Below are 25,511 nucleotides of genomic sequence, written 5' to 3' on the forward strand. Positions count from 1 at the left end.
ATGCCGATTAAGCTTTTTTGAAAAAACAAATTAGATTTAGGTTAGGAAAATTAGATAAGCGGGAAGGAAGTCAATGATGGTAATAATCGGCACTGGAACCAGGCAAGCTGAATGGAATTTTATGAAAAAAAAAACTGATAGAGCTCACCTTCCAGTTCATTATTCTTTATTTCGATATAATAGACGACAATTTTCAGACGTTTCACAGCTGTTCTATTTATAGTATGTACAGTAACACAGCTTACGATGAAAAATATTTTAAAGCTAATGAAACAGGCACCTACGGTCAATACCTTGTTCGCATCACCGACCCGGCGAGTTTGCGATTTTGATAAAACGGTCAAACAAAGTCGGAAACTTGTCGATTGAGCTTCCTTGTTTACGATTATAGTCTTTCACGACGCACAAAAATGCGAACGTCTCTCTCAGCACCATTTTTTTTAAATATTTTTAAGCGACCCGCCTCGCGATACGTCGAAGCCACCTCTCGTTCGTCACGCAGACGACGGATACAACAGAGCGAAACTTAAAAAATATGATTTACATATACAAACGCGTCGCTACATATATTATATATAAATTTACATTACAAAGATATCTTTCCTTTCTTATCCGTCGCGAGTTATTTATAACGTTTCGATTTTATCGAACGACATGTGTCCTGTGCGTTCGCGTGACAGCCGTGTACGTATTGAGTTCCGTAAAAAATAATTCACAAGTCGCCGTCAAAGATAACGCTAGAAAGTTAGAGGTACTTTTCTTTTGTGCGCAAGATATGTTTTGCGCAGATGTTCTATTAAATTAAAAACGACACACCGAGCGATGGACTAGATTGATTTCGTTTCGCATACGGCTGCTGTTGCAGATTTAGCAACATAAGTCGAAAAATTAAAAACGTGCTCTTTTTCTTCAAACAGCGAAATTGTCAATGATTCTTAAAATAAAATAGAACTATAAAAAAGAAACAAGTCAATGAAACGAGCATAGAATACATTTTTACGTATCTTAACTATAACAATGAACAAAACGTAGGTCAGAACACACTTTTCTAGGTAAAATTCAAAACATAAAAAAAATCAGTTATACAATAAAGGAAACAGAATACAATCGAAATACTCAATAATATTTCGCACGTCAATAATAAAATACGTAAACAAAAAATCAATAACCAAAAATGCACTCGATTTAGTTTCACGAGAATTTAAAGTGGAACATAGGAGAATAAAAAAAGCTCATACCCTGATAATATTTAACACTTATATTAAATTTGTTAATCCAGTCGAATGGTATATTTCTTACGTTTTTCGATACCTCTCCTCCGCTTTGTACTCTGTGGTAAAATAAAATCACATTATCTTCAAGTGAAAAAATAATTCTATAGATCAACGAATCAAATTTCTAACAAAATTCGAGTAGATGCAATTATCGATAGATGTTGAAGAAAAAGCACTACTAAGGCGTGAATGTGTTAGACGATGTTATTCTACGATAAACGAAACGAACCCAAACAAGTCGATTTAAAATATTCCTTTATAAACGTTACTTTATGCCAATAATCTTAATTTAAGAAAATTGAAGATTTGTACCTTCAGATTTGTTTTTATGCCATCTTTTAAAAAATATCAGCAAATAACTGGCATCGAACAATAATTACCGCTCAACTGAGGTAAGTGTATATACAACAATTTTTATTCATTAAACCTAAGCTATTTACAAGAAAGTCTCGATCGTTTCGAAGCCAACTTCCAAATTACACGATGGTCCCTCGAAGCAAAAATAAAATTTCTTAACGAGGATGCGAAAAGTTTGCAAGCAGTAATTCAAAATTACCATATACGTCGGAGCACCGAGCGACTAAACAATTTTGAAAAGGAACTAAATCAGAGGCACATTTGATTAAACTTCAAAATTTGGTCATGTTTCGGGCTGTCGATCGAACGTAACAATACGCAACTGAAAGAACTTTTGGCACACATCGTCCGCGCAAATGATAAAAATGCAAAGGCAACTTTCCGTTTTACTGAAACGCTCGTAGTCGATGAGTGCAGTTTAATACTGCAAGATATGCTTCGATGCAGCGTTCCTCAATTTGTCAATAAATAAACGCAACAATTAAAACTCGTAATATATAAACAAAAACTGAGTTGCGTATTTGACACATTGTCAAACGGTAAATACTGCTAATTGTTATCACGGCGGACGTTCCACATGTCAGTGATTCGTTTAATTACAAATGTATAAAAAATTGTGCCCCGGTTACCTTTACAAGATTTATTAGTTTACGACTTTGGCGTCAGCTAAACAATACATTGATTTGAAAATAGTGCACTTCAGACTTTACAGAATTGTTACAAAAAAGTACTACATGCGCAATTAAGAATTCTTGATAACAAAGAGCCGTATATTACCACGTAATAAATGTTTTCGTCATAAAAATAATTTTACGCATCCGTAGATTTGAAAAAATTGAGAAACACTGCCAAACTTTAGTGATTATCAAAAGTAGTAAAAATAGTTTTTCAACATATTATCTTAGGATATGTAAAAAACTATACGTTATTACTTAGCAGTACACTTTATACATGGCCCGACATACTCGTACGAGTAACGAAACAACTCTATCACAAACAAAGTATACTCGTATCACAAATTATGGCATCGATTCGTTTTGATTGTAAAAAAATTATATTGAATTCGTTCACAACACGCTGATAGCGTCGATTCACAAAATTTTAAACGGATTAAATTAACTTCTTAATAAATAAATTCACATTAAAATTTATAATCCAATTCATCGTACAAGTCCATGAGACCTTCGCTGGGACTCAGCGAAAATCCATAATCGTCGTTGGTGACGATGGGGTCCAAAGACAGGAGCGGTTCCATGTCCGATTGTAAATCTGGAAACACACGGCAATAAAGATTAAAATCGAATCATAAAAAAACATTTGACAACAATTCGTTTTCAATAAAAGGATACGAGAATCTAAATAATTTGCAATTATATAATAATCGCATCGCTCGAAACGATCTATGTACATGTTTGTGTTAAATAGGGTTAATTCATGCTCAATGTTGCGAGTGATGAACACAATGAATCGTTAGACATTAGGCAGTTGTGAAGAGAAGCGAGGGAGATGGATGCATGAGCTGAATCCCATGGTGCTACACCAGGAGTAAAATCAAGGTAACAATGCAGCCGCTCACAAGATCCAACTCGAGCACCGACCTTATTCAAAAACAAACAAAAATAATAAAAACGATTCGGACGCATCGTCGATTACCACAACCCGAAAGCAGTTTTAAGCATCATTTCAGCGGCAAAGACGCGACAAATGTTATAAATTCATTCACTCAGGCTAAATCATCAAAGCATTAGAACATCCGAGTCATTTATTTTTCATGCTGAACTGTAATAATTATTTACACAATTTTAATTTTTTTTTAGTAATCTAAACTTTACCAAACGGTTTTAATGTTAGAAGTTAGAAGGAGCAGATTAGTTTTAAGCTTTCGATACCGGTCAAAATGCATATACGTAATACCACTTTTTGGACGAAGAGCGTAACAAAAACATACAAAACTGGTGTTTCTTCTCAATTTGACGAAATTGTCTCGTGTAGATTTAATGTTCTCCTAGCTAGAACTCTGACTGTGATGTGACATAATAATACACATGTCACAGCAAGAGTCCTAGGGAGGAAGACATCAGGCAGTCTCGTACGCAGGTTCAGTATATTAAAATCTAAGATAAAATTAATTACATACGTAACACTACAATTTTTGTAAAATATTAACAATGTAGTTTAACAAATGTTTAAAAATAAATGTAGTTCTTATACAATAAGATGTAATTTTTCTCTTTTAAAGAATAAAAACTTGTCAGTATAGAATATCAAAGTATAACTACAAATATTATTTATTCTTTCAGTTTCACTTTTGTTAAGAAATATTATTTATCAAAAATAATGATTTCTACTCTGCAACAAAAGGGTCGATTGAATAAATTCTTATAAGTACATCATATATTACACACCTAAGACTATCACCGAAGCATCATATGTTAATAGCATATCGTTAGTCATCTCGGAACAAGCGTGCGCAACAGTCGATACGAAAGAAACGTTTCCATCATATTTATAAATTGCAAATCCTTTAGATTTTGAGTTTTCTCACGTCTAGAATGCGACAATGAAATAGAAAAATAAATTACCTAACGACGACAGGATTTTGAACTCGTCCTCAGTTGAGAATTTGTCATCCGTTATGAGTGGATTTTTAGAATGACACAACTCCCTAGCGTAGGACCTGGGCGACGAGAATATGTCCGAAAAACAATCGTAAGCTTTGGAAGATAAGTTACAGTACGGAGATAGCGTGAAATCAGTCTTTTTCTCCGCCTCCGCGGGTTCGTCTCGAGCAGGTCGCGGCTGTGGTGCGCGCGGGCTTTTTTCAGCCTTAGCGGGGGAAAGCCCACTGCGGCCCGGACGGTCAAACAGGGCCGCGGTGATGTTCCTCTGTGCCGCTCCGACGACCACCGTTCTGTTCAATATCTTGTACAGAGAGGGGCTAAGGTCGGCGACGTTGGAGACCTTCGGAGAGTCGACCGCATTCGACGGCTTCAGCGGGCTCGGAGTCGAGAGTGCGAGGAGCGTCGATCCTCCGGGGGACGGCGGCGACTGGGTCGGAGACATCTTTTCGCAGATGTAGACGTCGATCTCTCCAGTCTCGGTCTTCATCCGTATTGAATAGCCGTTCTCGTTGGGGTGGTTGACCTGCAAAATGGGAACAATGTCAATATATGCTCCCTGCAAAATATAAAAACGCAAACTCACAAACAGCTGCGTCTCTGGGGGCGCTCTGATAGGAAAGATGTTCTGATTTTTCAGCGACTCTATGCCTTTGAGGTCGGCGTACGTCACGTAGGCGTACCTCTTCTCTTGCGAAGGGGTACTCTGAAATTCGCGATCCGCCAAGCGCAGAGCCCCGTCCAACTCCTTCTCCCGATCGTCTAAGTACCGGAGTTCCCTTTTTAGCCGCCTCGTCCGACGGGACGTTGCCGTGGCTTCGGCCGAGTCGCCTGAGAACGAGAGAGGAATGAGAACAGAACGCTCAGGGAGGAGAGTCGACGTCGTCGCTTACCGCATTTCCATTGAATGTTATTCTTGGACTTCTTCTCCAAGATGCCTATACCCTCCAGCACGTTGGTAATATCATATATGCGCCTTTTCTGCACTTCGAGCTTCTCAGATGCGGCGTTGAGGTTAATGACCCCATTGGGACAAGATTTGAGCAGGTCGACGAATTTCTTAGTGAGCAGGCTGAGCGAAGTGTCATATCGGCTGAAAGAGTAAGTCTACGTCAGCACGGAGCAGGATATTGTTGCCAACCATCTCAGATTGACCAGCATCAGTTGGACATCAGTGTCCCAGAATTTTAGAGAAACCTATCAATATCAACAACCGGTTCTTATACTCTGAAACTCTCAATAAAAAATCCAGGAATTTGAAAAAATTCTCAACGAAACGACTGAAGAAATAAAGCATTATTTTGTCAATTGAAGTATTTTTATATATAAAAAGTTTTATTTGATAAACAAATACGTAATGTGATGTTAAGTGGTGTTTGAGTGAAGAATATTGTGTATATTTAAAGGCAATGAAATTACACGAAATAATTTTGATGAAAAATCGTTGATATAGAACTTTTAATAATGATAAGCATATCTAAATAATAACCAGAATCCCAGTTTTTTAGATCGACTAGTATTTTTTCCACAATTTATTGACAATTCAATAGCAAAACAAAAAAAGTATGCTTTCAAAAAATCCAGATCTGATGAAAAAATATTTAAGAAGTTTGTTATATCTTATGCATTGGTGAAGGAATATTAACTAATAATTTGGTATCCAAATCCACAACACAAAGATTGAAACCAGAACTGTAAATTTATATTGAATAAATATGTTATAAAATAAAAAATGTCTTAATATGTATTGTTTTTAAATATCCTTATCAGTGTACAATAATATAAAAGGTCAGCAAATTTTCTGAGAATCTGGTGATTCATTTCTATGGTTCAAAAATAAAGTTTTCAAAGATTACGATTTCTTGGGAAAATCTCAGTACTCTCGATTATTTGGTTTACAAATTATTAGTGCATGAAAAATTACATTTCTTTATAAACTTACACTAGATTTATGGGTATAAGTTAAGTTAAATATCTGAAATATGCTGATTAATGGCAATTTTGAAGGACTAAAATTATTGATAAAGAACATACCGAAGAGTGGTTGGAATGTGATTAAAATGATGCAAAAATTATTTCTAGGTTCAATTGATATCTAGAGTTAAGGATGATGAAACTATTATTGTCTATTCACTCGTAAGTCAAATTTCCACTGTATACACGAACAACAAAAGTTTAGGACCAAAATTCTTACTATTTTATCAACTATTTTCTGTATTTGCTATAATATTATGGAATCTTTATTAAACTTGCCCCTCCTTATTCTATCCAGATGGTTGTAAAAGGAACAAGTGTGACTAATTCAGTCTAGCTGACAGCTCTCGTTCCACGGTATATTTCCTAGCACAGGACGTCAACGCCCGATATTTTTAGGAGTGGTTAACTCAACAACTCTTTCAATTTTTTTCTATGTATATTAATTTACGTGCATTTGATACTACAAATCACAATCTATAGTCTATTTTTTTCCAACAGTCAGTCGACAATAACAAATGCACGCGGGGTTCACGTGATCGCTGAGAACAGGGCTGAACCAGAAGAAATGAACGATTTTTTTTGAATAAATAAAACACTTCATTAATTTTAAAAACATATACAATTAGAAAACACGTAAAAACTAATACTAAAGGCAAGGATTATAAATAAAATATATTTTAAATACTAAATATAAAACAACTTATTGAAAAAAAGCAAATTAAATCGATTTGAGGAATCAATTCTAGTTTACATTAATAAAAATACATTATCTAATTCCTACATATAAATTTCAACCTTATCCTTAACATGCTCAATGCATTTTTCCATATTTCTGGCGTTATTGTCCCAAAAGCCCCATAAAATAATTTATACATTTCTGAAAATTTAAAGTTATTATGTTTATATACTTGAATAATTCAATAAATTTATTTTTTACACTCCTGCCTTTGTTGATACTTTGTCAATAATTTGGTTGGGATTTTCCAAAATTTCCCTTTAATATATATTTAAGTGTTTTTTTTTTTTTAAATATTTATGTGATTTCTTTTTGTCCGTTTTTTTGGGGACTACAGGGGTTAATTTTAGTATTGGTGACCATAGAAGACATTTTTACACTTTAAAAATTTCGGCAACCGTACGCACACGCAAATAAAATCTCGCAAACAGCAAATCAATACTACTCTGTTGAAATAGTATTCAGGGGTGGATCCGTTCAAGTGAACAACCAATTAGAAGCTTTCTGTGAAGAACACGTGATTGTCACCCGTTGATCACTGTTTACATGCGCTGACTGTTGGAAAAACTGTTGAAGTGTAGAAAATTTTTGTTTTGACTTATTGGACTGTTTACATGCGTTAGTTTTGCAGAAGTTAACCGTTTTTTGCTGCAATGTGTTATTTATATTTATCTATATGCTTAGTGCCACATATTTTTAGATTAAAAAAAGTTATAAACATACTGAAAGCATGTGTTGACCCCCTCTTAACATCCCTAAAAGGCCTCAATGACGTAAATCATTTAGTCAAGCGCTTGATTTTTATTTTATATTTTATTTGCTAACGATATATTATGTATGTACGTAATGAAAGCCCTGGCGCCGCTCAATAAAACAAAAAATGTTTTCGTGGTTCTAAAACTCGCTATTCAAATTATCATTATTTTTAATGCTTCTTCATAGATGATTCCATAAACACAACACGGCTTGTAATATTTTTTCTTAGCGTAAATAATAGTTTCTTGCACAGTTAAAAATAACAATCTCTTGCTACAATGGGGTGGAAAAATAATTTGATGATAGAAAAGAGCTGCAATTTTCACTCTTCACTAAAACAACAGAACACGGCGATATATTGCCTAAAAATTAAATATTTCTAAGACCACATTGCAGGAAGCTGTGAAAATATCAGTGTCAACCGTTCAACGTCGATTAAGGGTAACGAAACTTGAAGGACGCATTTTTGCCAAAAATAGCCTTTGTTACAACGAGAAAATAAAAAGACGAGGTACAACCGGGCTAAAAGGCATCGAAATTGGACACTTAAAGATTGGTCTGTTGAATAAAAATTTGAAATATTTGAATCAAATTCGGAGAATATTTGTTAGACGAACAGTCAGCTGTCCTAACTGTCTTGTGCTGACTATAAGGCAAAGTGAATGTTGAATTAAAGTGTGAGGTTGTTTCTCACCAGGTGAAGTTGAAACGCTCCCAAACACTCTTTAACATACTCCACAAACCTTATAAATTTTGCCACATTTAGGGGATGAGCTTGATTATAAAAATTCGCCTGCACTCACTGAAAAGCCTATGGGAACGATTATAGAGGGAGTTGGCTAACATATCAACCGCTTCATTGAAAAATTTAGTTATTAGAATGCCAAGAATAGCCAAGCCGTAATATCCAATAGGGGTAGATATTTTGTTGAAAATGCAATTTTATGTTTCAAAAATACTGTTTAAAATTATTTTTCAAGTTTAATGATGAATATGTTTTTGATCTTTCATATAATGTTGTATTTTTATAATTTATATTAACATTAGTCTCAGATTCTGATTAACACGCTTTTATGAAACTCGATCTTTAACACATCTTACTGATATCTTTGAATATTTTAGGGCACCAAAAATGGATTAATTATATTTTAAATAGTATATTCTTTTAACATATGTCGTTTCTATAATCCTGTCTATACAAATTAATCAATTAAAAAATAATTAGTGGTTCGAGTTTTTGTAAAAAAAAAAAAACTTTTCGAATATCCTTATATCCTTGTCACACCATAATGAATTCTCATTTAGAATTGATGCCGACAAATTCTAAGATAGTCACAAGTGTGGCGTTCGTATTCTGAGGTCTCATTTTATTCCTAATATATGACATTTTGCAAAAGCCGACAAAGTTTTTTTTCAAAAAAAAAAGTTCTCATCGGTATTGTATTTGGTGAGTGCCCACAGCAATTGTTATAATTATCAGTAACGTAGTTTTATGAATATGACAATTTGAAAATAATTCGATGACGCGGAAATATGCCGGCTGTACGTGTTTTTTCGCGCGAATGTGCAGCGCATGAAGTGTTAAGAATATCAACAAAAAATAGTTCGATCTTCAACTTTTGACCGGTAGTGTATATTTGTGTAGGTATGAAATATGTTTTGTCTTAGAAGGAGAAGCAGTTAAAAAAGTTTAAAAGAAAAATGTAATTTCTCATCCCTCGTCGGCAGAGCCGTTGACATGTACATCTATGACATTTAATATTTCATATAATTTTTCCTTCATATTTTTTCATTAAGTATTGTCATTTCTTAATACACATCCTTTTCGGTGTATACATAATCACTTAACGATGACTCAACATACATATTCATGAAAAATCCTCGTCTAAAGCTGACGGTTTTTGAAAAGTATTTGTGCAAGGATGCGTACGCACGAAATACCCAGGATGGTCAATCCTTTTCCATTGTTAATCCCTGAAATTATTTTTGTGCAATTCATGGTAAATTTTGGGTAAAAAATTATATCTTTTAATTTTGATCACTAAATTTAAGCAATAACTGCATTAAAGAGATGGTTGATCTGAGATCCATCAATACACTTGAAAATCATGCATATATTCAAATAACTAAATCACGTCTATATGCATGGGTGGATGTGAGATTGCGGACAATGAGCACACCAGTGACTCTCGGCAGTTAGATTAACCTAGTGGCATGAAAAAACCCATAATACTTGATTGTAATTTTCGGAACTTTTTTTGCGCGTTTAGAGGTGTCCCTGTTGCTTTAGAATAGTTGCCTAAAAATATTGTTCATGGGGCAAAAACATTTATAAAAGAAAACAGGTGGCAATAAATTAGGTTAAGGGCAGCGACCATAAACACACATTTTTCTCTGTATATGTACGTTCACTCTTATGTATCTGCCTACCGGTGATTTAATGTTTTTACATATTCGGCTGGGGTGGACACTAAACAAACTCAACAGTCGGAATGAACAGTCTAGATTGTTGATCCCTTATCTTAGAGCAGTTGTGCAAATGTGAATCATGTCTGTGGTAATATTTTAGGCAATTCTATTGAAAAATATATCAGCAGCGGATTGTTGGTCTGTGATAGAAAATGGCATAAATCAAGACTTAGAAATTGTGCGTACATCCAGAACTATCAAGACGATTGCGTATTAACGTTCTATAAACGTACTCGTAGCTAATCTGAAAAAGGATGAAGGGCGTCTCACCTCGTTCTCTCGGAGTAGCGCTTGATCTGCCCGGAGCCCCTCCAGCCGTCGGACGAGACCTTGGAGGAGAGCCTCTTCTGCTTGGGGTGCTTGAAGTCGCCGTCGTAGGGCACCGGCGAGGGCGACGGCGTCTCGGAATCGTCGTCGTCGTTCATCATGAGCCGCCGCCGGACGGCCTGTGGAGGGCGAGAGGGTCAAACAGATTTCAAATCGGGAGTTGAGGGATAGGAGCGAGGGGGGGACTCACCTCGGTCGTCTTCGGAGGCGTCGAAGGCAGGTCCCTCATGATCTGGTTCTGCGGTGTGGCGCCGTACTCGTGGTCCACCAGGTGGTAGCCGACGGTCCTCGAGGGGCTGATATCCGACGGGGAGGTGATCTCGGCGGCCCTTTTGTCGGCCGAGTCGGGGGTGCGCCGGCGTTCGGACCGCACCGCGCCGGCGGGGGCCGGCCTCTTCGCTCCGCGGGGCATGGCTGCTGAAAGAGGAACGCGACGCGTCACGCGAGTCAATCTCGCGCAAAAACGCGGACGCCGTCACCGCCGCCGACCGGAAGCCGCGTCCGCGTCGAGTCGGCCGCTTCCGGTCGTCGGCGGCAGCGGCGGTGGCGGCGTCGCGTCAGGGCGCTCCGTCGGGGGCTCCGCGAGAAGGGGCGCGGTCCGGCGCGATTCGTACCTGGCTCGGCGGCCGCCTTCCGAGGGCGGAAGCGCGGCCTGCGGCGGGACGCGGGGTGCCGGGCTCCGTGCGACCCGCGCGCATCTGCGGGCGGCGGCTCGCGCGGCGGCTGCTGAGGCGGCGGTGGCGCGAACTGGCCGCGCATGCGCGCGGGGTGGCGCCGCGCGACCGAAGCGGCAGACGCGCGCTCTCCCCTCTCGCTTGCTCTCTTTCTCTCTCCCTCCCGCTCTTGCGCCGGCGGAAGCTCTCCCGCCGCGTCGCGAGCGCGCGAACTTCGAATCGATACCGTTCGTTCATACTATCGGTTTAACGCATATTAAAAAATCGTATGACTTTGCGACGTTTAACAAACGAATAGGGCTGTAACCTTTGTAATTTCTTCATTTATATTATCAATTATTAATTTACTTTTATCACTAATTATTATTATAGCATTACAGTCAATTTTTTATTCATTTACGCACCACCGTTGAGGTAGAATAAATGGCTTCCATAAAGGACGTAACATATTTTCGAGACATATTTTTCCCAATTCTAGTTAAAGCATATGTATAATATTAATAACTTTAATATGTGACAAAAGTACTAACTAATGAAATATTATTTTCATCATTATATTTAATTTTATATATACTTAAACTAAAATGCCACTTTTTATAGATGATTGTAATACATTGAAAAATTTGTTTTCATTTAATATATTTAAAAATAACTAACACATATTTTTGAGTTTTACTTTTTTGTGTACTATTTTTCAAAAAATAAAACTAGCTGTTACATAATATTACGAATTAACTATGCCTAGACTTGTTCTGAGCATAAATTAGTATGAATTTTCAACTTTTTTGTCTTTCATCTCGAATTCCAGGCTGCGCAAAATAAACAATATTGAAAAAAAACGCCATTTTATAATAAAATTAAATAAAAAAATACACATTTATCAATCATCTTGTACTAATTTTCACAAATTTTTTTATAAGGGGGCACACCTGATTTTAGCCTCGGGCTCCGCGTTTCTTAGCGCCGGTCCTGAGTCGCTTTTTCTAAAATAATATTTAAAAAGACGAAGGTTTTGTTACCTTTTACTCAGCAAGCAGATTATCAAGTTTAATCCTTTGCACTCGTATTTTTTTCTCTTTAAATTTGTACGTCGTTGCATCGTATTTAATTCAAATAATAATGTAAGTTTCCATAAAACTTTAGCGAAGAATTCGGAATTAGGAAAAGAATGGATACGGAGGCATTTTGCAAATATTAAAATTCAAATTTTAGTATAATTTAATTATATTTAATAAAAAAAATTGAATCACGCAATACCGGTAATATCGGTATTGGGGTAAAATTGACATTCGGTACTACAGATATTACAAAATAAAATACCGTAGTACCGAATGTATTTTTTATTTTTTAAATTACCATATCTTATTTGTTGTTAACGATATATCCTTAGTATTATATATTATTTTATATATATATGATATAGGCTTAGAATTGCGAAAATGACGATGCACATATTCCTTGAAAGCAGAAACGGAGAATAAAATGATGCTAATATTATTCCTTTTAATTCAAGAAGGCCGAAATATTGGGCCACTCTGGGTCTACCGGGTTTCAAAATTGAATTTAATATGGTCGATATTTTTGTACGATATGCGCGACGTGTCAACATAAAAGGACATATATTAGGCTAACGGTACCTAGCAGTTATCAGAATTATGTTATGTAACAGAGAAATGACCGCGCCGCCGGAGCCTGCCGGCCCTTTTTTTATGTTAGGGATAGCGGGCTGTGCGTGTGGTCGTGCGAGCCGCTAGCTTCGAAAGGGGCGCCAATTACTCTCAAGGGGGCGTCATTTGATAGTATTTAACACGGTGTCGGATGTTTTTAAACAAAAATTTTAGACCTTTTTGTAGCTCTCTCATACAATTGTCTTCGTCAAACAAAAAATATTCGCTAAACATAAATGTAAATATTAGTAATAAGTAATTCTCAATTAGTATATTTAAATAAAAAACGCATTTAAAAAAATTGCGCGAAATGTATGTTTTTTTTTATAAAAAAAAGGCATTGGCAAAGAATTATTTGCCATGGGCGCGAAGACCCGAGGGGCGCTCGGAACGTGAAGTAAAACTTTCTTACGACGAAAGATATAATACATTTATTTAGGCTTCGTTTAAAGCTTAGACTTTAAAGGAACTTTAGTAGGTAGCCATTCACGCAAGTAATTTTTAACTGTGGATTTCATCACAAAAAGAAGCCAAATTCCGACGATAGTGATTTTAGCATATTCTACCTACTTGTTATGACGGATTTCAGATAATATAATATATATGATGTTTTTCATTTTGGAAAATTGTAATGGTTTGGCAAGTTTTAGGGTAAAACAGATGTGTGGAAATATTTTACAGTTCATTGAATTTTTGACACGACGTTGTGTACTACAAAATTTATATCAGTAGTTTGGCAGTGTTCTAATATTAAAATTCCACAATAACAATTTTCATACAAGGTTATTTAAATTATTTTTTAAAAATTAGTGATCAAATTCTTGGTAGTCTATTAAATTAATAATTTTATTATATGTGCGTATTCAGAATCTGTTATGTCATCTCGTGAAAATAAAAATAAATTCAAGCAGTGATAAATCCACATATATAACCAAAATAAAATATATGAAATAAATTGATTGAATGGGCATTTACGAGATATACAAATATATACAAAAAGATGACAAAAGCAAGCAATCCAGAATAAACCAACGTAAATAATATGTTTATAATTTATAAATAGTTAAATTTATACCGCGAATAAATTTAATGTTTTATTGTAAATTTGTGTTCTACATTTTTATTGTTTTAGAAAAAAAAGCTTAATTTTGTACAACTTGATTTTATTACAACAAATATTTTTTTTTAATAAAATTAACATGTTTTTACCATTTAGCTTTTAACAAAAATAATACATAAATGGGAATCATATTCGATATTTGCCGAGAGCGCCAAAATCATTGCCACGTCTCTGCTTACACGTGACAGTAACAGCATAGATAAATCGATTATTACCGCGCTAAAATGTTATTTTAGGATGCTTGTAATATATGTCCACGATAGCAGTAACCACTCCATTTCTTAAATAAATGGTACTCTTAGGGTACTTAATCTGTTCTCAATATTCTTGATGGTTTTCTGGTTCCAATGATGGATTCGTTGACTCCATATTCAATTTTCAAATAAACTACTCTAGCTCATTTTTATTGTCTTTTTTGGTTTCAATAGTACCTTTCTTGACGACAGAGATAGTGTTTATATTATAGTATTATCTCATGGAATACTTCAATTTGAGCACGAGTTCGTCGTATGAGTAATGTTATACTGTAATGTCAACCAGTCTCCCATATTTCAAAATATTGATTACATTAATATATAAATAAAGAGGTTCTATGCAAATTAGGGCGTTTGTCGAGTTTCTTTTCATTGCTAATATTGTATCGACCTATTCGTGGAAAGCTAGAATTAATTCGTTCATTTAAATCTGGTAAATTAGTCATTTTTATTTACGATAATATTCTTAACGACGTTGTCTTACCCATTTATACATTAAAAAATACCCATTTATACATTAAAATTATAATATATTTTTATTTACCTTTTTGGGGTTTAGTTTAGCCGCAACAAAAAATACTATTTCATATATGAAAATGGAGCATATTTCAAGATATCGTAAAAATGAGATAATTCGCGAAGTCATAGTGTGAACGATCGGATACACACCGCGGACCGTTTGCGTCAGCAAATGAAACAAAACCGCGCACTATTCACAAATGTTATTTATTCAGATATCTATAATGACAAAGACTTCGAAGGGAGCGCCCGCCTTCGGGTAGACGATCTGCATGGCCGAGTAAGTAATCGCCTTCACCTCGGTGCCTTGCGGGTGTTTTCCAAGAGCGAACTCTTCGCCGTAGCACTTGCAGCGTATCCTGAAGTCGGCGGTGTCGAATTCGACGATCGACACCTTCTTGCATATGATGTAAGGCTCGGCGCTGAACGCGAACAGCAGCTCGTCTAAAAACTTGTACAGAAGACCCAGCATGTCGTCGGCCTCAGCCTGGATCTCGTACGTCTGTCGGACGTCGACTGTGGACAGTTCGGTCATGTAACCGAACATACCCATGCCGCATTGCTCGAAAGCCTCTTGCAAGGACTCTCCCCAAGCGTGGATTCTGCAACGGAAACGAAACGCGAATTCAGCCTAGAAGCGTGTGAGAATTTTCCCTTTTTGAATTATCGAAACTACTAGAATATCCTGTTACTTTTTCTAAAGACATGTCACTACTAATCTATAATGTATTTTATCTATGGTTACTTTCTATAGCATTATTCAAAAATTAGAAGAGCTAAATATGAGTATTATAACGATATAAAAAACATCAAGAGCGATAAATATATTTTATATGTAAAAATGCGTTGGAATAAAAAACAAGATGCTGATTTATAATCATACACTAATAAATTACTATACAGTAAAATACTTAAAACATTTAACAGTATAAACAGAGAAAGCGGAAAAAACGCAAAACTAATAGTAATACTTTATTCAAGACCCAACAATTGTTTAAGGATAGTATAAAACGACGTATTATAAACTATTTTAATTGCTTTAATTGTATTACTTAAATAATAGAAAACATAGTATTACCAGTGTTATCCTACATTTAATTAGTTATTTTAAAATTAAAAATTTATTTTTAATTGTTAACGCGCATTTTCTGTTAAATATTGGTCTCAGGTCGCAATAGCGGCATGCTTTTTATATCGAGTTCAGTTATACAGCCCACTTTCTACACTGTTCTAAATCAAATCTCCGTCATAATTTTATTAACTGTCTGGCCATAATCATATTATTCAGGGTCAGAATAAAAATATATGACGATCAGAATTAAAATAATGAATGGTCATAATTATATTATTTTGCGTCAGAATAAATATCAAATGGTTAGAATAAAATATAGTACGATCATGTGAATTTAAAAAAATATTATAACATTTATAAATATAAATAGGCAATAAATTATTTATCCCCCCCCCCAGGCTTAAATGACGTCCCTGTAATACTTATTTGTAATGCAGAAAGCATTTGTAAGAAAGATTTTGTATCCTTGCTTTGGAAATTTGGTCATCTAGGTATCGAATTACAGAGACTATTGTCAGAGTTATACTCCTACTCCAATTATGTTTTTTTATCTCTGTAGTTTATCATTGTTATTTTAGGTTTTAAATTAAATATACAAGGTGGCGCAAAAGTCACGAAGAAGTTTAAATAACTAATTTCTCAATTTTATTTTATTTTTAGAACTAACTTGATACGAAGTTACCACATTACTAACCTAAACCATATATTACATTATTAAAAATACAAGTCCAGAATAAATGTAATTTTCCCCTGAAGTATATACCTTTCATGCCATTAAAAGTGAATATGATTCCTTTTTAACGATAACGTCGAATTCGACAATTTTCGCCAAAGTAGCAAAAGCTTATATATTGAACTTCGGCAACCAACATCGTTCAATAATCCAGACAAGGGTTACATACAACAAGCTAACTAGGTAGAACTGCGGAATATGGCTAGCCAGAATACAAAAAAAGCCCACCAGCGAGAAATGCCACCTCTTAGATGTACTTACAGTCTGATGTGGAATTACTTCCCAAAGGATTGTAGGAACATCTTTCTTTGAAAAACAAAATGATAATGTATTTTTTACAACCAGCTCTAGCCGACTCAGGGAAGTCATTTAGAAGGGCAGGTGGGGGCAGTTGTCCCCTTGAATTTGGCCAGAAAAATGCATATCATTTAATGAAATATGTACTATGAATTTTAATTAAATCGAAATATTAAAAAATGACCACCGGCTGGCTAATTTTTGCACCCCCCCCCCTGGAAAAAGCTGATATCACGTACGTGATTGTAAACCAGAAATTCTCGGGCTATCTCTCAAAAAAATCTAAAAATACAGTCCCGAAAATATGTCATTTCAGTGAACCCATATCGAAACACATATTCTCCGGTAGATATACGTTTTTACCAGTGAAAATATAATTATTCTGGCAGGTGCTAGTTGAATATATGATTCCATAAGTATTAATAAATACATTTACAAACTGTATATAAATGTTACAGTGAATGTGTATTTTTTGATGAAGTTATAATTTCACTAGTTAAGCCCAAATACATTTTCACCAATAGATATATATTTATAGTAGCGAAAATATAATTTAACTGATAGGCATTAGTGAAATTATATGCGTAAAATGTCTATGAAACTCAATTTGACAGTTGCGAAACGTACATTTGCTGTTCAAACCCAAAGCCAACCTACACGAATTAACCAAACCCAACTAATTATAGTTTTAGAACTTAAGGTCAAGTTCAAAATACAAACTAAGCAAACTCAACTCTCAGGGGAAAATAACCGGAAGAAGCACAGACAGCTCATTGCTCCATAGTTTGTCTACACTTCGATATTACACTATGTGTTAAAAATATGATAGCTATCCTTACCGATATTACTACGGACTTCTGACATAGATCAAATTGTATTCAAACCGAATTTTGATCAATAGGAGGGCGCAAAAACAATTATCACTTTTCAGAACTTCCTTATGTCAGGTCTAAAATACAAACAATCAACTCAACTCTCGGCGGAAATAAGCGGAAGAACTACAGACAGACGTTACATCTCCATACTTTGTCTGCACATAGATATTACACTTTGCTTTAAAAATATGCTAGCTATTATATATAGCAATATTACTACGGAATTCTGATATACAAATATTGGTTAAAGTATATTCAAATCGAATTTTGGTCAATAGGAGGGCGCAAAAACAATTATCACTTCTCAGAAGTCAAAAATTCACGCCAAAAGCAATAAAATCACGTCGGCGTCATTGCAGTGGAAATTCTCGTTACCGAGCATCCCCACTGTAACGGTGCCAACACGATTTTATTGCTTTTGACGTGAATTTTTGACTGTTGAGAAGGGATAATTATTTTTACATTCTCCTATTGATCAAAATTCGGTTTTATGCTTCATTCGATTCTTACTTATTGTAAGTCGTAATATTATCGGCACAATTTTATCGCTTTTGACGTGGATTCTAAACAGGGACGCCCCCTTGAATTTGCCCAGAAAAATGCATGTGATTTAATGAAGTACATACTCTGAATTTTAATAAAATCGAAATAATAAAAAAAAAACAATCAATGACTGGCCAACTTTTACCCCCCCCCCCTCGGGAAAAATCTAAAATGACGTTATTTTTATTTCATTTATGAGATTAAGAAAACTAAATCTATGATTATCGATCAGAATTATAATTATATTATATAACAATCACTAATTTAAATCTCCCATACACGATAGAGTTAATAAGGGATCCGAGCCCATGTCCTTCAGGTATTAGTGATTACCTACTAAAAATGATTGACGAGCTTTTTGGGATTAATATACGTATACTAAATATGATGGTGACCAGGCGTCTTCCTTTGAGGTGGTGTGTCCTCATTTTGTCTTTGTTTGCCCTCCTTGAACGAAAATTTCCAAAAAGACCATTTTTGAGCTTCCAATTTTTTAGCAATTTCTTCGCCTCAAAAAGTTTCCGGAGATGATCTTTGAACAAAATGTTTGAAATGATTTTTTTAGCTCCCACAGAAATTTGTCCTCAAACAAAAAAAAATCCGAAATGACCTGAACAAAATTTTTCAAAGGACCTTTTTTAATTCTACATGAATTTCTCCTCAAACAAAAATTTCCAAGATATCCTTCAATTATTTACTACGATCCTCACTACAGGCCTGACTCTTGTTAGGGGTAGCAGTCCACTCACTTTATCAAAATATTCTTTGGGTAATATTTTTTTCGCTCCTAAAATCTTGACCGGTCGATACATTTTAGCATTAAGTGCCGACTTATATTGATATAAAATGCTCAGAAACATTGAGGACTACTACAGAAATATTCCAATTTCGACCCAGAGTACCTTGGCCCAGTTCACTGCTTGAATTTTGAAGGAATCTAGCGTCACCTAGCATGTTCTAGTATTGCACGAAGGCTTCCGCGAAAAATTGAAAATCAAGGGCGACTGGTGTGATTTTTTTGTCAGTCCATTTGGGAACTCGGCTATTGTGATGCGAATTCCGATTTTGGATAATTCGTTTATTACAAAACGTTGTCTTGAAAGACGCAAGGCAGAAGGCGAGCTACTAGAAAAGGACAGTCACCTGGACGCATTATCTGCCGCGCGCACCTGGGGTCGTTTCTAACGGTTATTTATATTTACGAGGGGGAAGGGTAGTTCAAAGACCTACTCGCGAGGAAAACAATATTCTTTTGCACGCATTGTGTTCCTTCCGAACCGAAGACATCGCATCGTCGGACTTTTACGAAGGGGCGACGACGCGTTTAGGAGGGGCGAACTCGTTTTCGTTGCATCGTTTCGGGCAATCGACTGACATAGTTGAAAAAATAAAGATAATCTCACTTTTTACCGACATTCACACATGCTGCGTTTCTATTGTTACAACATGCTTATTAAAAATTATGTTTATTAATCTAATTAGGAAAATAATAAGATATTTTACTACAAAAGTAAGAGAGCAGACATGTATATCATAAAAAATCAAAAACATCCCAGCTTACTTTTGACACACATACGAAACACTCGGAAATCACCAACCAGGAACATTTACCAATATCACTATATTTTCGGTTATAACATTTTTTAGAGCTTCTCTTTAACTATCAATCAACTTATACCAGAAGTTCTAAAAACAGCTAAATATATATTTTCTTTAAAATTTTAGCGGATACCGTTGAATCAAATTATTCATGTCATATGAAAGACCAGGTCGTTGACTAATGAAAAATTTTACGTTGACAAATTAGAAATTGTGTAAAGTACCTTTCCAAATTTCAAAACAACTAACCCATTTTTTACATTAACAAATTGTTTATCAACTAAGGATTCTGTCTCTTATCCCTAGACTTTCATAAAAATTGACCTAAATGAATATCCGTTATAAACGATAAATAAAGTGTAATATAACATCGTCCACTATGTTCCCAAATCGAAAAAAATACTCTTTAAGAGCAGATTTACAGTTCATGATCCCAATTAATTGTACGGTATGTTTGTGTGCGATCATTACTTAGCGAGAAAAGGGGATATATTCACTGGGATTATTCTCAGAAACACCCTTCGCATAATCCCTGAGACCCAAGCATATTTAATCAACGCTGAACTAATTCAAAAATAGTATTGTGTTTTAAAATATTAAAAAACCATTTATATTTTTATTGAAATGTAAATAATAAATACACTATTTATAGTTAATTAATGCTAATTATAGGAAAGAAAAAATACATTACATATCCATGCATGATCAAATCAAATTAATAAATAAATTACAGAATTCTTCTCATAAACACGTTCACTTACTAGCAATTATTCATTAATAGCAGTATTGAATACTTTTATTTCTGGACTAAATATGCAGTATGTGCTTTTATAAGAATAATAAGCAAAGAAATGATCTGAACCTGTTTTGAACTGAATAAATATGCTTATTAAATAAATGGCTTATTATGTCTCTCTATTTATATTTTATTTATCCATTTATTGCAAATCTTCCGTTGCAACATAATAGTCGTTAGTCCAATGCGTTACAAGGAGGTAAACAAAATCAATAACTACTAAATACATAGTGAGTGAGACACCAGATGGAATTCAAAGTAAGGTGTAAATCAGTGACATATTTTATGCACGACCTATCTCGATTTTATTTTAATTATTATTCATTACGATATTCATTCGTGACTTTAGGGAAATCTAATTTGTGATGGTCGATCGGAATTAAAATTATATAATAATCTCTAATTCCGATCTTTTAGACACGATAGATATTGAAAAACACTAGTACCATTTGGGATACGAACCCAAGTATTACATGTATTAAAATCATTGACTTATGTCACTGGTCCATCGTGCTGGTTATTAGCATATACGCAGTAATACAATTACATATTAAAGTTATAAATTACAAGCTTTGGTTTATGAATTATCATATAATAAAATCATGCATACCTAATTTTCATATAATATATGTGCGAAATAATCTACTTTTATATTTATATACATAATATCTACTTTTACATTAGTATATTTTAAAGAAACTTACTTTTGAAACTGTTACAGCTAGTTTGTTGTGATTTAAAACACTTAAAAGTTAAGGGCGATTAGACAAATTTGTCCATTGTACTTTTTATCTATTATGTTTAATGTATCCATGACACATTTACATAAATACATTGTGTATACATATGCACTAGTGGCTTATTGATTTAAAGCTACAATTTTATCCGAAAATGTAAACTGAAATGTGTCTTAGAATATACGAGAGGTGAAAATTCAATACCACTAATTTGCTTTTCAAATCACTGTAAAAAAATTAACCTTTCTAGCAATTTGTATATTTTTAAATATATACACAAATGTATACATCCCATCATACACTATAAAATTATGGAGCGATCTTCCAATCAATAGTGCATTGTGTAGTGCAGAAATCAAACGCTTCTGAAATGATCTGTATTCAGTTAAGACAAAGGAACGTGAGCCGTTCATTAGGCTGTTTATTCAATGACTATTGAACTGTACAAAGCTAATGAGTACTGCTAGGTGTCAGACCGCAGCACTTCAAATATCTGATTGTAATGTAAAAAAAAATCAAAATAGGTTGTGCAAAAGTTATGGTTTATAAGATGACATTGAATAAACATGACAGATCCCTTTCTTGACAGAGTACAAACCGTCCCAAAAACGTCTGATTTCTCTTCCGCATTATGTACAACTATATAATAGAAACAATAAAATTAAATAATAATATAAACAATAATTTACTATTAAATATCTCCATGAATATGAATAACCGTGTCTTAAATTTTGTTTTCATGTTATTAAACGTTTATAGGCGATACGTTACAAGGAGGAAAACACAATCAACAACTACTAAATAAGTATTGAGACTAAAAATTAGTGACATCTGTTTTAGCAATTAAAAAATATTATTACAGCTTACAATCAATGTATGTCACTTTGCACGACTTTGCTCGATTCATTTTAATCATTCAACCCGATATTTATCTGTAAGATTGGGAACTAATCCCATTTCCCAGACACGATAGAAATTGAAAAACATTAGGGTTCAATATTAGATTCGAACCCAGGTCAACCAGGTCGAACTGACCTATAGCACTAGTCTATCGTGCTGGTTAATATAAAGCATATTAATTCATGGTTATACGACGGTTATATAAAGCAAATTAATTTATGCATTTGAAAATTAAGATGCGTTTCAAGTAGCTGTGCAATACTTATCAAAAATGTTTTATGTAAATCAAATTTAAATTTTACGGAACGATGTGCATTATTTCTAGAACTAACGATAAGAGCTGTTGGTGTACTTATGCAACATACAATATCAGGAAAAATGATATAGAAAATTTTAAATATATTCAGATAATCAAATTATATATATATAACTAGGCTAAAACAATGATTAGAATGATCCTGGAATTGTATTTAAAAAAACAATTTTTGAATATTATTTGAAAAAATTCGAATTTATTAATCTTAAAATTATAGCGATTTTAAGAAAGAGTTTATTAAAGAACAGCGGCTTATCTTGCAATAAAACTTGAATTTTCAGCGGCCCTTATATTGCTAATATTTTATATAAATAATGATAAGAATAGAAATAAGGCCATTCAAGCGTAATGGTAGCTCGAATTTAATCATAAAATTAAAGCTATTAATAAAATCTCTGAATTCCCGTTTAGAGCATTTGTCTTATGTCTGTCAAATTGAGTTGAATTGATGTGTTGACTCTGTATATTGAAATAATTGGAATTTAATTATAATAATTAATGTATATCTGTGATATGATTAAATTGTATAATAGACGATTCAAATCACAATTAATTATTCTCACATATTTATTACAAATTATCAAGAATTTAACATAAAAACAAAAGCAAATAAGCAAAAATTAATATATTTTATTCTTTAATTACTCACTGAACATCAGCTGTGTGATCAAGATCTGAAAATAAAATAAATAAATATTTCACAAAAGTTTGTACCCATTTTAATTACAAAAGTTCAGCATTAAAGCACAAACATCAATATTTTTGTTTTTAACAAAAATTTTCATATACACTAATAATTATATAAATAAATAATTTAATTAGAAAAATATATATTTATATACACATTTGTATTTGATATTTATCCATTTGTTATATTTTTTAACAAATATTATCCTTTTATATGCATATACGTATTGTATAACAAAACTTCTTCATCCGCTAAGAAATATCAACAACCGATTCTTTAATGTGTTTAATGAAATAATGTATTATATGCACAATATCTTTCTTTAAACATAATTTCTATAAATAATTCACATATGTTTATTAACCGAACTAAACGGATACTGGAAAAAAGTAAAATATTAATCTTGAACATGAAGTAATATTTGTATTATATCCATACTCTTCATATTATGAGAGTACTGAGAATATGACTCGCCGTAGGGCTGGTAAAAGTAGTAGTTTCTGTAATATAATTATATATTATAATTAAAAACCGAGAACTCTTAATCAAAATTATGAAACAATATTATTGTGTTCAAAAATATCATCAAGTGTTATTTTTGAACACAATAAATTGACTCTGTAGCTTGTAACCTAACACTGATTATATTTGAATAGTACCCCATATTTCAAATTAGAGTAATTGTAGCATATATCTAAGACAATTAAAGCATTCTGTTCAAACCCGATTTATAGTGCAAATATCGGTCAATAGCTATAATTTTTATATTTACTCACATTCATATTTTACTGGAGGAATCACCAGATCCTTATCGTATAAGTATTCGGTGCCTATCATGGTTAATTTGTTCAATATATTAGATAAATATATAAAGACGCATTTGACACAGCCATATGTTTGGTAATAACAACATTTCTTTTGACCATACATACTTATTAAATCTAGGCCATTTTTAGGAAAAGTAAAAAATATCTGTATATTGTACTATTATAAGTTAAGCAATTACACTATTTTTTGATATTTTTACTAACAATAAATTTTGTAAAAATGTTTTCAAATTTTTTTTTATCAGTTATATAAATCTATCTTAAATTATGTTCATGTTTATATTATGTTTTGATTGTATTTATTTAATTTGTAAACAATTAGCTATATTACACATAGCAATAGATTATCCACAAAAAATAATTAATAAACTTTTTAAATTCTTAAAATCGATTTGGTGTTGAGTCAGAGTTGGAGTTAAAATTTGATTTCGAATTTGAGTGTCAACGTGTAGGATAGATTAAGGCCGGTTTCACACGTGCCGGGTACATTTGCCCGGCACCGGGCCGGCGCCGTGTAGTGGGGATGGTGTTGTATGGGCTAGTACTATCATTTCAGACGTGCCGGACAAATCTTCCCGGCGCCGGCTCGGCGCTGGCTGCCGGGTTGCGGCCGGCCGCGCTCACTAAACTGTCCGGCGCCGGGTACCGAATTGAGTGTGGTGGGGGTAAAACTCAAACATGAACCGGGCCGTTGACAGTGATTGTGGTATCTTGTAATAAAATATAATATATATTCCTCGTGTTTAGGCAATAGCGGAAGAAATAGACCTCGAAATTTTAATTATATTAATGTAATCTCTTTAAATTATCTTAATAGAATACATACAAAAATAAAAAAATAACGCGAAATGTGTGGAAGGACTTATGTGAAGCCGTTAATCCTAAATTACTGGCACCAGTTGACGGGGTATAGATCGGGTTGGGAAGAAACCGGCCAGAAACCGGCAAGAGACCGGCTACGTGTGAAAGGTTGTAGACGGCGCCGGCCCGGTGCCGGGCAAATGTACCCGGCACGTGTGAAACCGGCCTTAGAGTCGGTAGATTTTTCAATCCTTCTACAGCCCCTATTTTTATGGTAGTTTATTTTTTTATTAATAAATTTTCGTTTATATAATATTTACTTTTTATAGTTAATTGTGACACATATGTCTAATTTTAATTTTTTTGCTTGTGTAACAAAAACATATTAAATGCAAATCTCACAGTACGTATTATAAATAAATATAAAATAAAGTAATGTAAGCAAAACTTTTACATCGACAAGTTTCGTTGTTGGAATTACAAATCAGCACTGGATATTTTATTAAATTTAAATAATTGATAATTATTTCTCTTGACTCTTTTTACGCGAAATTAGAGAAAAGTTGAATAATGATCCAT

The 25,511-nt window shown here is 34.0% G+C and overlaps 2 protein-coding genes across 4 annotated transcripts; both read right to left on the reverse strand.

Moving 5' to 3' along the window:
* Window positions 1-144: 144 nt before the first annotated feature.
* E2f1 (E2F transcription factor 1) lies at window positions 145-11,303 on the reverse strand. 2 transcript variants are annotated; one of them, XM_088195819.1, is made up of 7 exons: window positions 11,129-11,303; window positions 10,705-10,928; window positions 10,458-10,633; window positions 5,143-5,342; window positions 4,836-5,080; window positions 4,214-4,775; window positions 145-2,900 (listed from the first exon to the last, which is right to left on the reverse strand). In XM_088195819.1, exons 1-7 carry the CDS (start codon window positions 11,271-11,273, stop codon window positions 2,773-2,775), a joined length of 1,680 nt encoding a protein of 559 aa, XP_088051945.1. In that variant the 5' UTR covers window positions 11,274-11,303; the 3' UTR covers window positions 145-2,772. The 2 variants fall into 2 exon arrangements, with proteins under 2 accessions (XP_088051945.1, XP_088051944.1); XM_088195818.1 differs by having other exon boundaries at window positions 10,705-10,931.
* A 3,633-nt stretch (window positions 11,304-14,936) lies between these two features.
* Window positions 14,937-24,216, reverse strand: Archease (protein archease). Of its 2 annotated transcripts, XM_088195830.1 has the most exons (3): window positions 24,081-24,216; window positions 23,266-23,290; window positions 14,937-15,350 (listed from the first exon to the last, which is right to left on the reverse strand). In XM_088195830.1, the coding sequence occupies exons 1-3, from the start codon at window positions 24,139-24,141 to the stop codon at window positions 14,960-14,962; spliced, it is 477 nt and encodes a 158-aa protein (XP_088051956.1). In that variant the 5' UTR covers window positions 24,142-24,216; the 3' UTR covers window positions 14,937-14,959. The 2 variants fall into 2 exon arrangements, with proteins under 2 accessions (XP_088051956.1, XP_088051957.1); XM_088195831.1 differs by lacking the exon at window positions 23,266-23,290 and having other exon boundaries at window positions 24,081-24,212.
* Between the last annotated feature and the right edge of the window lie 1,295 nt (window positions 24,217-25,511).

Source organism: Plectrocnemia conspersa, unplaced genomic scaffold, assembly GCF_051122295.1.
Source record: "Plectrocnemia conspersa isolate PC_06_02 unplaced genomic scaffold, ASM5112229v1 ptg000010l, whole genome shotgun sequence".
Taxonomy (NCBI): domain Eukaryota; kingdom Metazoa; phylum Arthropoda; class Insecta; order Trichoptera; family Polycentropodidae; genus Plectrocnemia; species Plectrocnemia conspersa.